This window comes from Phyllobates terribilis, unplaced genomic scaffold, assembly GCF_046119375.1.
Source record: "Phyllobates terribilis strain yellow unplaced genomic scaffold, ASM4611937v1 Scaffold_12__6_contigs__length_324123572, whole genome shotgun sequence".
Classification (NCBI taxonomy): Eukaryota; Metazoa; Chordata; class Amphibia; order Anura; family Dendrobatidae; genus Phyllobates; species Phyllobates terribilis.
In genome coordinates, this window is record NW_027362772.1 from 308342078 (window position 1) to 308356339 (window position 14262).

Here is a 14262-nt window from a genome sequence, read left to right on the forward strand (position 1 = left end):
GTCTGTGGAAGGAATAAGTCCCCCTGGTCCTTAGTATGGTCTGTGGAAGGAATAAGTCCCCCTGGTCCTTAGTATGGTCTGTGGAAGGAATAAGTCCCCCTGGTCGTTAGTATGGTCTGTGGAAGGAATAAGTCCCCCTGGTCCTTAGTATGGTCTGTGGAAGGAATAAGTCCCTCTGGTCCTTAGTATGGTCTGTGGAAGGAATAAGTCCCCCTGGTCCTTAGTATGGTCTGTGGAAGGAATAAGTCCCCCTGGTCCTTAGTATGGTCTGTGGAAGGAATAAGTCCCCCTGGTCCTTAGTATGGTCTGTGGAAGGAATAAGTCCCCCTGGTCCTTAGTATGGTCTGTGGAAGGAATAAGTCCCTCTGGTCCTTAGTATGGTCTGTGGAAGGAATAAGTCCCCCTGGTCCTTAGTATGGTCTGTGGAAGGAATAAGTCCCCCTGGTCCTTAGTATGGTCTGTGGAAGGAATAAGTCCCCCTGGTCCTTAGTATGGTCTGTGGAAGGAATAAGTCCCCCTGGTCCTTAGTATGGTCTGTGGAAGGAATAAGTCCCCCTGGTCCTTAGTATGGTCTGTGGAAGGAATAAGTCCCCCTGGTCCTTAGTATGGTCTGTGGAAGGAATAAGTCCCTCTGGTCCTTAGTATGGTCTGTGGAAGGAATAAGTCCCCCTGGTCCTTAGTATGGTCTGTGGAAGGAATAAGTCCCTCTGGTCCTTAGTATGGTCTGTGGAAGGAATAAGTCCCCCTGGTCCTTAGTATGGTCTGTGGAAAGAATAAGTCCCCCTGGTCCTTAGTATGGTCTGTGGAAGGAATAAGTCCCCCTGGTCCTTAGTATGGTCTGTGGAAGGAATAAGTCCTGTGCCGTCCTCTGTACTGATCACACCGTATATTTGGAGACGTAGTCTACTAGTGCCCACATGTGAGCAGCCCCCTTTATGGAGCGTGGCCGGTCTGTGCTGATACTCAGTGGCAGAATATGCAACGCAAGCGAATTAGAAAAACCATAAAAGGTGCATTCACTGCCGCAGTATCAGGCGGGCCGCACTCAGACATTGACCACGTCACACCTGCACCCTCCTCTCGCCTGGGGCCTGTTCACACAATGCATCCATGGTGATTTTTTTTTTTTTTGCAACTTAAAAAAAAAAAAAATTGTGCCAAAAATAAAAAAAAGCGCCACAACTACACCATGTGAACGCACCCGACCCCTATTGTTTTTCTATATAGCAGGAGAGAGACTTTAGATTAGATTATCTGTCGTTACATGGGACTGCAGGAAAATCTTTTATTACAGTAGTTGTTTTTTCTGGACCACCGAGGCCTCGCCCCACATTATCGGTGCCCTCCTGGGTCCATCACAGGAGCAGATGGGTGCCGCCAGGACTTCTCCTGGATACACAAGGTTGTCTCTTCCCGGCTGTTTACTTAAAGGGACCTCAGCGTAAAGGCGCATTCCTCAGGGTCCCGGACCCCTCTCCCCCAGACTCTTCCCCGGTTTATGTGTCTCTCAGTCTGTTTATTTGTTCTGGTAATGGGCCTATTAATGGCAAAGTCATTACTCCTCAGGGGGATGGGACACGTCAGCGAGGTATCTGGTGGGCAATGATGAGAGTCATTATACATTTCTCATAATCTCTACTGTGAGGTTTTCAACATTTCCATTAAAAAAAGATTAAAAAAAATCCCTTTAATCCAGCATCCGGTAATTCATAGAGTCTACTAGTCCAATAATCCAGAATCTATCCAGGATCTACAGGAATCCCATCGTAAAATCGAAAAAAAATTTAAAGAAAATTCAGAAGCCAAAATGGTCTACATCCTCTAATCTGGCATTTGATAATCCAGAACCTCTCCTAATCTGAGAATTGAAGGATAATCTGGGATTTCAAGAGCAAAAGCAGAAACGAATCAGAACGACAGGTGATGGCGGCAGATTTTAGGATTCGGTTCCTGGATCTTTCTGGATCTTTTCCACTATTATATTTTACCTACTGCGAGCGTCCAGTAATCCACAACATTCCATAATCTGGAGTCTCAGAAAAACCAGAGAAATAATTAATCGCGCCGATCTTCCCTGAAGAAACGTATTTGAAACATTTTGAGAATTTTTGGTAAACTGCTAAATCTCGGCCGCCGTCCACATCGATGTTATCTGTGCGGTTAAAAGGTCAGGAGACAGTAAACTGGCCCGACGTGACCGGGCAACGTGACCGGCGGGGTAAAGGCTCCAGCGCCTACACGACCTCTGCGGGGTAAAGGCTCCAGCGCCTACACGACCTCTGCGGGGTAAAGGCTCCAGCGCCTACACGACCTCTGCGGGGTAAAGGCTCCAGCGCCTACACGACCTCTGCGGGGTAAAGGCTCCAGAGCCTACACGACATCTGCGGGGTGAAGGCTCCAGCGCCTACACGACCTCTGCGGGGTAAAGGCTCCAGCGCCTACACGACCTCTGCGGGGTAAAGGCTCCAGCGCCTACACGACCTCTGCGGGGTAAAGGCTTCAGCGCCTACACGACCTCTGCGGGGTAAAGGCTCCAGCGCCTACACGACCTCTGCGGGGTAAAGGCTCCAGCGCCTACACGACCTCTGCGGGGTAAAGGCTCCAGCGCCTACGCGACCTCTGCGGGGTAAAGGCTCCAGCGCCTACGCGACCTCTGCGGGGTAAAGGCTCCAGCGCCTACACGACCTCTGCGGGGTAAAGGCTCCAGCGCCTACACGACCTCTGCGGGGTAAAGGCTCCAGCGCCTACACGACCTCTGCGGGGTAAAGGCTTCAGCGCCTACACGACCTCTGCGGGGTAAAGGCTCCAGCGCCTACACGACCTCTGCGGGGTAAAGGCTCCAGCGCCTACACGACCTCTGCAGGGTAAAGGCTCCAGCGCCTACACGACCTCTGCGGGGTAAAGGCTTCAGCGCCTACACGACCTCTGCGGGGTAAAGGCTCCAGCGCCTACACGACCTCTGCGGGGTAAAGGCTTCAGCGCCTACACGACCTCTGCAGGGTAAAGGCTCCAGCGCCTACACGACCTCTGCGGGGTAAAGGCTCCAGCGCCTACACGACCTCTGCGGGGTAAAGGCTTCAGCGCCTACACGACCTCTGCGGGGTAAAGGCTCCAGCGCCTACACGACCTCTGCGGGGTAAAGGCTCCGCGGGTCACATTTTCTCTGTAAACACTTCAATATAGTCACTTCTTGGGTGGTTAATCTCTGACCTGACCGACGAGTCACCTTCTCCAATGACACCACATTAAAGGGTCCCATTGTCTACAAGTGCAGAGGATAAAGGACGGGCAGTCCAAATCCAAACCTGATCCTTCTGTTTTCACAAGAGATAAGATGCCACAGAGGAGTCTGGAGGAAAAGGACAGGAGTCTGGAGGAGGAGCACAGAGGAGTCTGGAGGAGGAGGAGGAGAGAGGAGTCTGGAGGGAGAGAAGGAGGATAGAGGAGTCTGGAGGAGGAGGAGGAGGAGGACAGAGGAGTCTGGAGGAGGAGGACAGAGGAGTCTGGAGGAGGAAGAAGGACAGAGGAGTCTGGAGGAGGAGGAAGAAGGACAGAGGAGTCTGGAGGAGGAGGAAGGAGGACAGAGCAGTCTGGAGGAGGAGGAAGGAGGACAGAGGAGTCTGGAGGGGGAGGAGGAGGAGGAAAGAGGAGTTTGGAGGGGGAGGAGGAGGAGGAGGAAAGAGGAGTCTTGAGGGGGAGGAGGAGGAGGAAAGAGGAGTCTGGAGGGGGAGGAGGAGGAGGACAGAGGAGTCTTGAGGGGGAGAAGGAGGACGACAGAGGAGTCTGGAGGGGGAGGAGGAGGACGACAGAGGAGTCTGGAGGAGGAGGAAGAAGGACAGAGGAGTCTGGAGGAGAAAGAAGGACAGAGGAGTCTGGAGGGGGAGGAGGAGGACAGAGGAGTCTGGAGGGGGAGGAGGACAGAGGAGTCTGGAGGGGGAGGAGGACAGAGGAGTCTGGAGGGGGAGGAGGACAGAGGAGTCTGGAGGAGGAGGAGGACAGAGGAGTCTGGAGGAGGAGGAGGACAGAGGAGTCTGGAGGAGGAGGAGGACAGAGGAGTCTGGAGGAGGAGGAGGACAGAGGAGTCTGGAGGAAGAGGAGGAGGACAGAGGAGTCTGGAGGAAGAGGAGGAGGACAGAGGAGTCTGGAGGAAGAGGAGGAGGACAGAGGAATCTGGAGGAAGAGGAGGAGGACAGAGGAGTCTGGAGGAAGAGGAGGAGGACAGAGGAGTCTGGAGGAAGAGGAGGAGGACAGAGGAGTCTGGAGGAAGAGGAGGAGGACAGAGGAGTCTGGAGGAAGAGGAGGAGGACAGAGGAGTCTGGAGGAAGAAGAGGAGGACAGAGGAGTCTGGAGGAAGAGGAGGAGGACAGAGGAGTCTGGAGGAAGAGGAGGAGGACAGAGGAGTCTGGAGGAAGAGGAGGAGGACAGAGGAGTCTGGAGGAAGAGGAGGAGGAGGACAGAGGAGTCTGGAGGAGGAAGAGGAGGAGGACAGAGGAGTCTGGAGGAGGAGGAGGAGAGACAGAGGAGTCTGGAGGAGGAGGAGAGACAGAGGAGTCTGGAGGAGGAGGAGAGACAGAGTAGTCTGGAGGAGGAGGAGGGACAGAGGAGTCTGGAGGAGGAGGAGGGACAGAGGAGTCTGGAGGAGGAACAGAGAAGTCTGGAGGGAGAGGAGGAGGACAGAGGAGTGTGGAGTTGGAGGGAGAGGAGGAGGACAGAGGAGTCTGGAGGGAGAGGAGGTTGCTTAAGATAGGTGACACTTCTGCAGTTGACACCATTACAGCACTGCTTACCTGGCTGCCTTCTTTCTGCCAAAACACAGCGGGCGGTGGGTTCCCTTTGGTCTCACACTGAAAGGTCACCGTGCGCCCCTGGACAACGATCTGGTCTCGGGGTCGGGTCACTAGCTGAGGGGGAACTGAAATGAGAAAGACGTAAGAGGAGAACTAAAGTGTATCTCAGCCGCATATACAGATGAGCAAGTAAACAGTCAGTATCACACAGGATAGGATTAGATACACGGCTCAGCAGACAGTATCACACAGGAGAGGATTAGATACACGGCTCAGCAGATAGTATCACACAGGATAGGATTAGATACACGGCTCAGCAGACAGTATCACACAGGATAGGATTAGATACACGGCTCAGCAGACAGTATCACACAGGATAGGATTAGATACACAGCTCAGCAGATAGTATAACACAGGAGAGGATTAGATACACGGCTCAGCAGACAGTATCACACAGGAAAGGATTAGATACACAGCTCAGCAGACAGTATCACACAGGATAGGATTAGATACACAGCTCAGCAGACAGTATCACACAGGATAGGATTAGATACACGGCTCAGCAGATAGTATAACACAGGAGAGGATTAGATACACGGCTCAGCAGACAGTATCACACAGGAGAGGATTAGATACACGGCTCAGCAGACAGTATCACACAGGATAGGATTAGATACACGGCTCAGCAGACAGTATCACACAGGATAGGATTAGATACACAGCTCAGCAGACAGTATCACACAGGAGAGGATTAGATACACAGCTCAGCAGACAGTATCACACAGGAGAGGATTAGATACACGGCTCAGCAGACAGTATCACACAGGATAGGATTAGATACACGGCTCAGCAGACAGTATCACACAGGAGAGGATTAGATACACGGCTCAGCAGACAGTATCACACAGGAAAGGATTAGATACACAGCTCAGCAGACAGTATCACACAGGATAGGATTAGATACACAGCTCAGCAGACAGTATCACACAGGATAGGATTAGATACACGGCTCAGCAGATAGTATAACACAGGAGAGGATTAGATACACGGCTCAGCAGACAGTATCACACAGGAGAGGATTAGATACACGGCTCAGCAGACAGTATCACACAGGAGAGGATTAGATACACGGCTCAGCAGACAGTATCACACAGGATAGGATTAGATACACAGCTCAGCAGACAGTATCACACAGGAAAGGATTAGATACACGGCTCAGCAGACAGTATCACACAGGAAAGGATTAGATACACGGCTCAGCAGACAGTATCACACAGGAGAGGATTAGATACAGGGCTCAGCAGACAGTATCACACAGGAGAGGATTAGATACACAGTTCATCAGACAGTATCACACAGGATAGGATTAGATACACGGCTCAGCAGACAGTATCACACAGGAAAGGATTAGATACACAGCTCAGCAGACAGTATCACACAGGAAAGGATTAGATACACGGCTCAGCAGACAGTATCACACAGGAGAGGATTAGATACACGGCTCAGCAGACAGTATCACACAGGAGAGGATTAGATACACAGCTCAGCAGACAGTATCACACAGGAAAGGATTAGATACACAGCTCAGCAGACAGTATCACACAGGAAAGGATTAGATACACGGCTCAGCAGACAGTATCACACAGGAAAGGATTAGATACACAGCTCAGCAGACAGTATCACACAGGAGAGGATTAGATACACGGCTCAGCAGACAGTATCACACAGGAGAGGATTAGATACACGGCTCAGCAGACAGTATCACACAGGATAGGATTAGATACACGGCTCAGCAGACAGTATCACACAGGATAGGATTAGATACACAGCTCAGCAGACAGTATCACACAGGAGAGGATTAGATACACAGCTCAGCAGACAGTATCACACAGGAGAGGATTAGATACACGGCTCAGCAGACAGTATCACACAGGATAGGATTAGATACACGGCTCAGCAGACAGTATCACACAGGAGAGGATTAGATACACGGCTCAGCAGACAGTATCACACAGGAAAGGATTAGATACACGGCTCAGCAGACAGTATCACACAGGAAAGGATTAGATACACAGCTCAGCAGACAGTATCACACAGGATAGGATTAGATACACGGCTCAGCAGACAGTATCACACAGGATAGGATTAGATACACGGCTCAGCAGACAGTATCACACAGGATATGATTAGATACACCATCAAGGAGACGGTATCACACAGGATAGGATTAGATACACATTTTAACAGGCAGTATCACACAGTAAGGTATAGCTGTGCCGAATACAGTATCACATGTGATCGGTTTAGATACGACTGTTTGGCATATAATATCATACAAGGCAGGCTTAGATACACTGGCTGGGATGCACGCTACCCTTGGAGAATATTGTGCAGCTCTCGGTCATTTCATGGCTGCAGATCTCTGTCTAATGAACACGAGAATTGATCTGCCAGGTATTGATTATCTGTGTTTGCGGCTCCATGATGGCCGGGGGCGGGGGGCAGTGGGCGGCGCGGGGGGACGGCGCGGGGTGATGGGAACCCATCCTGACAAGTGATGTTCATCCCGGGAACCCAACACTGAACATCGGATATTTTATGGCCAATTCTCTGCTCTTGCCCAGTGATGGGGGATCATTCATGACAATCATGATGGTTTACACTGTATCACTTTACGCCCAGAGATACATGATGCAGTGTAAAGAATGGTGGCTAATAATCGCGTCCCATACACCAGGATGTGAGCGTGTCCCCCCGCCGATGTATGGATGCAATACATGAAATCTTAATCATCCCCTGCTTTATGCTCATGTTCGGTCATAAGCCCCAACAAGCTCCGCTGCGTCTGTGGCTTCGCCATTGGTCAGGATGACGCGGGGGGCTTCATCATTCATTTTCTGATTACGTGGAAACCCAAATCCTGATAAACTTTCACTTTGCTTCTAAGAATTCACAGGTGATTAATACGGCGACATCAGGACGGCGCCCTCGGCTCCGCTCATCAGAGGCCGCAGCCACACGGGTTGTGACACGGCGACCTCGAGTGTTGCGGCTGATAAGGGGCCCGGGCATGCAGCGCACCAGCTGCCGAGAACAGCAAAGAAATACCAATAATGGCCAGCTGTCATCCGCATGGAAATTATTATGTACAGATAAAATCCCCTCTGCCTCCTGTCAGTCTTTACTGCCACTTCGGCATTATATTCATGAACCAGAAAGCTCAGGATGAACATGTCCTGCCTCGATTGTAAGGGGGTCGTGTCTACTTTTCTGAATAAAAGGGCGAATGGGCATATGACTAGCTAGAGAAAACAGACAAATGGAGACCGACACCTAAATGGACCACCTGGAGCCCACCCACATGAAATGAGATGAAATGGATACTCACAGAATGGGCCGACTGGAGCGAGGTGAACACATGAAATAAAAGAAAGCATGAGATGAGTACACCGCGCGTGAAACACGGAGCTACAAACTATACACCGCTCCGTGGCGCGGCCAGCAGGTCGGGGGTTAATCTGATAATGATTCCTGCGATCCCACGATGTGGAGATCTTACCGTGGACGCTCAGGGAGCCCGAGGCCTCGGATTTGCCGACGCTATTCTCTGTGATACAGGTATACGTCCCCTCGTCCTCCGCCGTCACCCGGGAGATCCGCAGAGTGCTGTCGCTGCGAACCTCGTACCTGCAAACCACAGTCATCAGCTGCAACAATGTATCACGGCTCAGCGTAAAGTGACACATTACCGGGAACCCGTCACCTGATTCACGCTCCTCAACCCACGGGCGGCATGAATCCGAGCCGGGCTCCGACGTCTCAGAGAAAATACAATTAGAAGATCCGGCCGGGAACCATAGAGGGACGAGACCGGTCCAGTGTCCACCCAGCGCCGCCGCAGGTGATTGACAGGTCTGGTTAAGTGCACACATGGGTGAGACCTGTCAATCACCTGGAGCAGAGCAGGGAGAAGCCGACGGGGCAGGGCACGACTAGTCTCGTCTCTCCCTACGGTCCCTGACGAAGGACTAGTCTCGTCCCTCCCTACTGTCTCTGGCGCAGGACTAGTCTAGTCTCTCCCTACAGTCCCTGGCGCAGGACTAGTCTCGTCCCTCCCTACGGTCCCTGGCGCAGGACTAGTCTCGTCTCTCCCCACGGTCCCTGGCGCAGGACTAGTCTCGTCTCTCCCTACGGTCCCTGGCACAGGACTAGTCTCGTCTCTCCCTACGGTCCCTGGCACAGGAGTAGTCTGGTCTCTCCCTACGGTCCCTGACGAAGGACTAGTCTCGCCCCTCCCTACTGTCTCTGGCGCAGGACTAGTCTAGTCTCTCCCTACAGTCCCTGGCGCAGGACTAGTCTTGTCCCTCCCTACGGTCCCTGGCACAGGAGTAGTCTCAACCCCCCTTACTGTCCCTGGCGCAGGATTAGTCTCATTTCTCCCTACACTCCCTGACGCAGGACTAGTCTCGTCTCTCCCTACGGTCCCTGGCGCAGGACTAGTCTCGTCTCTCCCTACGGTCCCTGGCACAAGAGTAGTCTCGTCTCTCCCTACGGTCCCTGACGCAGAACTAGTCTCGTCTCTCCCTACGGTCCCTGGCACAGGAGTAGTCTCGTCCCTCCCTACGGTCCCTGACGCAGAACTAGTCTCGTCTCTCCCTACGGTCCCTGACGCAGAACTAGTCTCGTCTCTCCCTACGGTCCCTGACGCAGGACTAGTCTCGTCTCTCCCTACGGTCCCTGGCGCAGGACTAGTCTTGTCACTCCCTACGGTCCCTGGCACAGGAGTAGTCTCGTCTATCCCTACGGTCCCTGGCACAGGAGTAGTCTCGTCTCTCCCTACGGTCCCTGGCACAGGAGTAGTCTCGTCCCTCCCTACGGTCCCTGGCACAGGAGTAGTCTCGTCCCTCCCTATGGTCCCTGACGCAGGACTAGTCTTGTTTCTCCCTACGGTACTCTGACCTCCCATACCACCAGGGACTCTGACCACCCGCACCTCCAGCGACTCTGACCACCTGCACCTCCAGGGACGCTGACCGTCCACACCTCCAGCGATACTGACCGCCCGCACCTCCAGGTGACACTGAGCACCCATCTATTCTCTCCAGCTACAGCGGCTATTTAGCTCTGCTTAACTAGTGAACATGCATCCAGTCTCTTCAGTACTGCCCTGTCCCCTTGTCCATGCTTTACACTGCAGCTCTGCTCTATTTTGTGGACAGCTGTGATCAATGACTCCAGCTCTGCAGCAATGAATCTTGAAGTCTGTAACACGTTTCCCATCTCACTAATGACTTAATCTGCTGCTTTGTCCCCCATGCTTTACACCGCAGCGCGGGCTCATTGGGGCACAGTTCTGATCACTGACTGTAGCTCAGGCTCAAATGTCCTTGACAACTCTGAGAAAAAGACAATTAAATGTAGACTGCGAGAAGTGAGGCTCAATGTGGAGGGGCGATTCTAAAATATTGGGGGGCTGCAGATCTGAATAAAAGGTGTAGGTAATAAAATGGATGAATCAGTGCAGTTATAATCACCTTCCGCGGGGTAACTCCCCCTCTTCTTTCCGCCAGCGAGCGGTGGGCATGGGGTCTCCCTGAACCTCACACTGAAAGTCCACGACATCATCCGCTAAGACCACCTGGTTTATGGGTCTTCTCACAAACGTGGGACGCTCTGCGGGGAGAGTGTGGATAAGAAAACAGGTCGTAGCCCCCAGACTATAGAAATACGCGGCTTATTCCCGTGTGTATTAGTGCAGCACAAGAATGACTGGGCAGCGAGGGTTAATCAGAGGAGGAGGAGGACAGAGGAGTCTGGAGGAGGAGGACAGAGGAGTCTGGAGGAGGAGGACAGAGGAGTCTGGAGGAGGAGGACAGAGGAGTCTGGAGGAGGAGGACAGAGGAGTTATTCCCATCGGGAGCGGCAGGAATGTGATTTTCTCTCTTGTGGTTTAATCCTCAGGATAATTAGTCTCCGTTCTCCTCCCACAGAACAAATGTCTCTGGTTCTGCGCGATCTGCCGCCACTGACACTTCTCGCTCCGCCATTCCACACACTGGAACGTACCAAAGACCACCAGCTGCGCCGGCTCGCTGTCTCGCTCGCCCACCATATTGGTCGCCACACACACGTACATCCCTGCATCCGTTTTTCTGGTGTTGGAAATCATCAGTTTTCCTCCACGGATCTGAAATATAAAGATTAATGAGAAGCAGCAAAGAAACAAGTATCAAAAAAATCATCGCATGTATATAGTCCAGGCATCACGGCCCCTCGAGATCTCACCGTGATCCGCTCGTCCTTGTCACTGATGCGGACATTCTCCTTCTTCCAGGATATGGTGGGCTCCGGGTGGCCCCTGGGTGGGATGCACTCCATTACTGCAGGTTCTCCTGCTGCCACCACCACATCACTGGGAGCCTGGCGAAAGTCATCCCTCAGGACTGGGGAAAGAAAGACGCGTCATTATGGAAAGAGGCATCAGCGTCGTCACCCCCATCTATCAGAGGACCACCGATTACATGTACTGATACAGGACCCCCATCTATCAGAGGACCACCGATCACATGTACTGATACAGGACCCCCATCTATCAGAGGACCACCGATTACATGTACTGATACAGGACCCCCATCTATCAGAGGACCACCGATTCCATGTACTAATACAGGACCCCCATCTATCAGAGGACCACCGATTCCATGTACTAATACAGGACCCCCATCTATCAGAGGACCACCGATTCCATGTGCTAATACAGGACCCCCATCTATCAGAGGACCACCGATTCCATGTACTAATACAGGACCCCCATCTATCAGAGGACCACCGATTACATGTACTAATACAGGACCCCCATCTATCAGAGGACCACCGATTACATGTACTGATACAGGACCCCCATCTATCAGAGGACCACCGATTACATGTACTGATACAGGACCCCCATCTATCAGAGGACCACCGATTACATGTACTGATACAGGACCCCCATCTATCAGAGGACCACCGATTCCATGTACTAATACAGGACCCCCATCTATCAGAGGACCACCGATTCCATGTACTGATACAGGACCCCCATCTATCAGAGGACCACCGATTCCATGTACTAATACAGGACCCCCATCTATCAGAGGACCACCGATTCCATGTACTAATACAGGACCCCCATCTATCAGAGGACCACCGATTCCATGTACTAATACAGGACCCCCATCTATCAGAGGACCACCGATTCCATGTACTAATACAGGACCCCCATCTATCAGAGGACCACCGATTCCATGTACTAATACAGGACCCCCATCTATCAGAGGACCACCGATTCCATGTACTGATACAGGACCCCCATCTATCAGAGGACCACCGATTACATGTACTGATACAGGACCCCCATCTATCAGAGGACCACCGATTACATGTACTAATACAGGACCCCCATCTATCAGAGGACCACCGATTACATGTACTGATACAGGACCCCCATCTATCAGAGGACCACCGATCACATGTACTGATACAGGACCCCCATCTATCAGAGGACCACCGATTACATGTACTAATACAGGACCCCCATCTATCAGAGGACCACCGATTACATGTACTGATACAGGACCCCCATCTATCAGAGGACCACCGATTACATGTACTGATACAGGACCCCCATCTATCAGAGGACCACCGATTACATGTACTGATATAGGACCCCCATCTATCAGAGGACCACCGATTACATGTACTGATATAGGACCCCCATCTATCAGAGGACCATCGATTACATGTACTAATACAGGACCCCCATCTATCAGAGGACCACCGATTACATGTACTGATACAGGACCCCCATCTATCAGAGGACCATCGATTACATGTACTGATACAGGACCCCCATCTATCAGAGGACCACCGATTACATGTACTGATACAGGACCCCCATCTATCAGAGGACCATCGATTACATGTACTGATACAGGACCCCCATCTATCAGAGGACCACCGATTACATGTACTGATACAGGACCCCCATCTATCAGAGGACCACCGATTACATGTACTGATACAGGACCCCCATCTATCAGAGGACCACCGATTCCATGTACTAATACAGGACCCCCATCTATCAGAGGACCACCGATTACATGTACTTATACAGGACCCCCATCTATCAGAGGACCACCGATTACATGTACTGATACAGGACCCCCATCTATCAGAGGACCACCGATTACATGTACTGATACAGGACCCCCATCTATCAGAGGACCACCGATTACATGTACTCATACAGGACCCCCATCTATCAGAGGACCACCGATTACATGTACTGATACAGGACCCCCATCTATCAGAGGACCACCGATTACATGTACTGATACAGGACCCCCATCTATCAGAGGACCACCGATTACATGTACTGATACAGGGCCCCCATCTATCAGAGGACCATCGATTACATGTACTAATACAGGACCCCCATCTATCAGAGGACCACCGATTACATGTACTAATACAGGACCCCCATCTATCAGAGGACCATCGATTCCATGTACTAATACAGGACCCCTATCTATCAGAGGACCACTGATTACATGTACGGATACAGGACCCCTATCTATCAGAGGACCACCGATTACATGTACTGATACAGGACCCCCATCTATCAGAGGACCACCGATTACATGTACTGATACAGGACCCCTATCTATCAGAGGACCACCGATTACATGTACGGATACAGGACCCCTATCTATCAGAGGACCACCGATTACATGTACTGATACAGGGCCCCCATCTATCAGAGGACCACCGATTACATGTACTGATACAGGGCCCCCATCTATCAGAGGACCACCGATCACATGTACTGATACAGGGCCCCCATCTATCAGAGGACCACCGATTACATGTACTGATACAGGGCCCCCATCTATCAGAGGACCACCGATTACATGTACTGATACAGGACCCCTATCTATCAGAGGACCACCGATTACATGTACGGATACAGGACCCCTATCTATCAGAGGACCACCGATTACATGTACTGATACAGGGCCCCCATCTATCAGAGGACCACCGATTACATGTACTAATACAGGACCCCTATCTATCAGAGGACCACCGATTACATGTACTAATACAGGACCCCCATCTATCAGAGGACCACCGATTACATGTACTAATACAGGACCCCTATCTATCAGAGGACCACCGATTACATGTACGGATACAGGACCCCTATCTATCAGAGGACCACCGATTACATGTACTGATACAGGGCCCCCATCTATCAGAGGACCACCGATTACATGTACTGATACAGGGCCCCCATCTATCAGAGGACCACCGATTACATGTACTGATACAGGACCCCTATCTATCAGAGGACCACCGATTACATGTACGGATACAGGACCCCCATCTATCAGAGGACCACCGATTACATGTACTGATACAGGACCCCCATCTATCA

At 51.6% G+C, this 14262-nt stretch overlaps 1 protein-coding gene across 3 annotated transcripts in view; it reads right to left on the reverse strand.

The window, feature by feature from the left end:
* ROBO3 (roundabout guidance receptor 3) overlaps window positions 1–14262 on the reverse strand; it is a 403271-nt gene that overhangs the window by 38110 nt on the left and 350899 nt on the right. For all 3 annotated transcript variants that reach the window (XM_073657372.1, XM_073657370.1, XM_073657373.1), the window contains exons 3-7: window positions 11073–11230; window positions 10854–10974; window positions 10322–10460; window positions 8347–8474; window positions 4788–4912 (exon numbers count right to left, since the gene is read on the reverse strand). In XM_073657372.1, the coding sequence (XP_073513473.1) occupies window positions 4788–4912; window positions 8347–8474; window positions 10322–10460; window positions 10854–10974; window positions 11073–11230 (671 nt within the window). The remainder of the gene's footprint in view (window positions 1–4787; window positions 4913–8346; window positions 8475–10321; window positions 10461–10853; window positions 10975–11072; window positions 11231–14262) is intronic.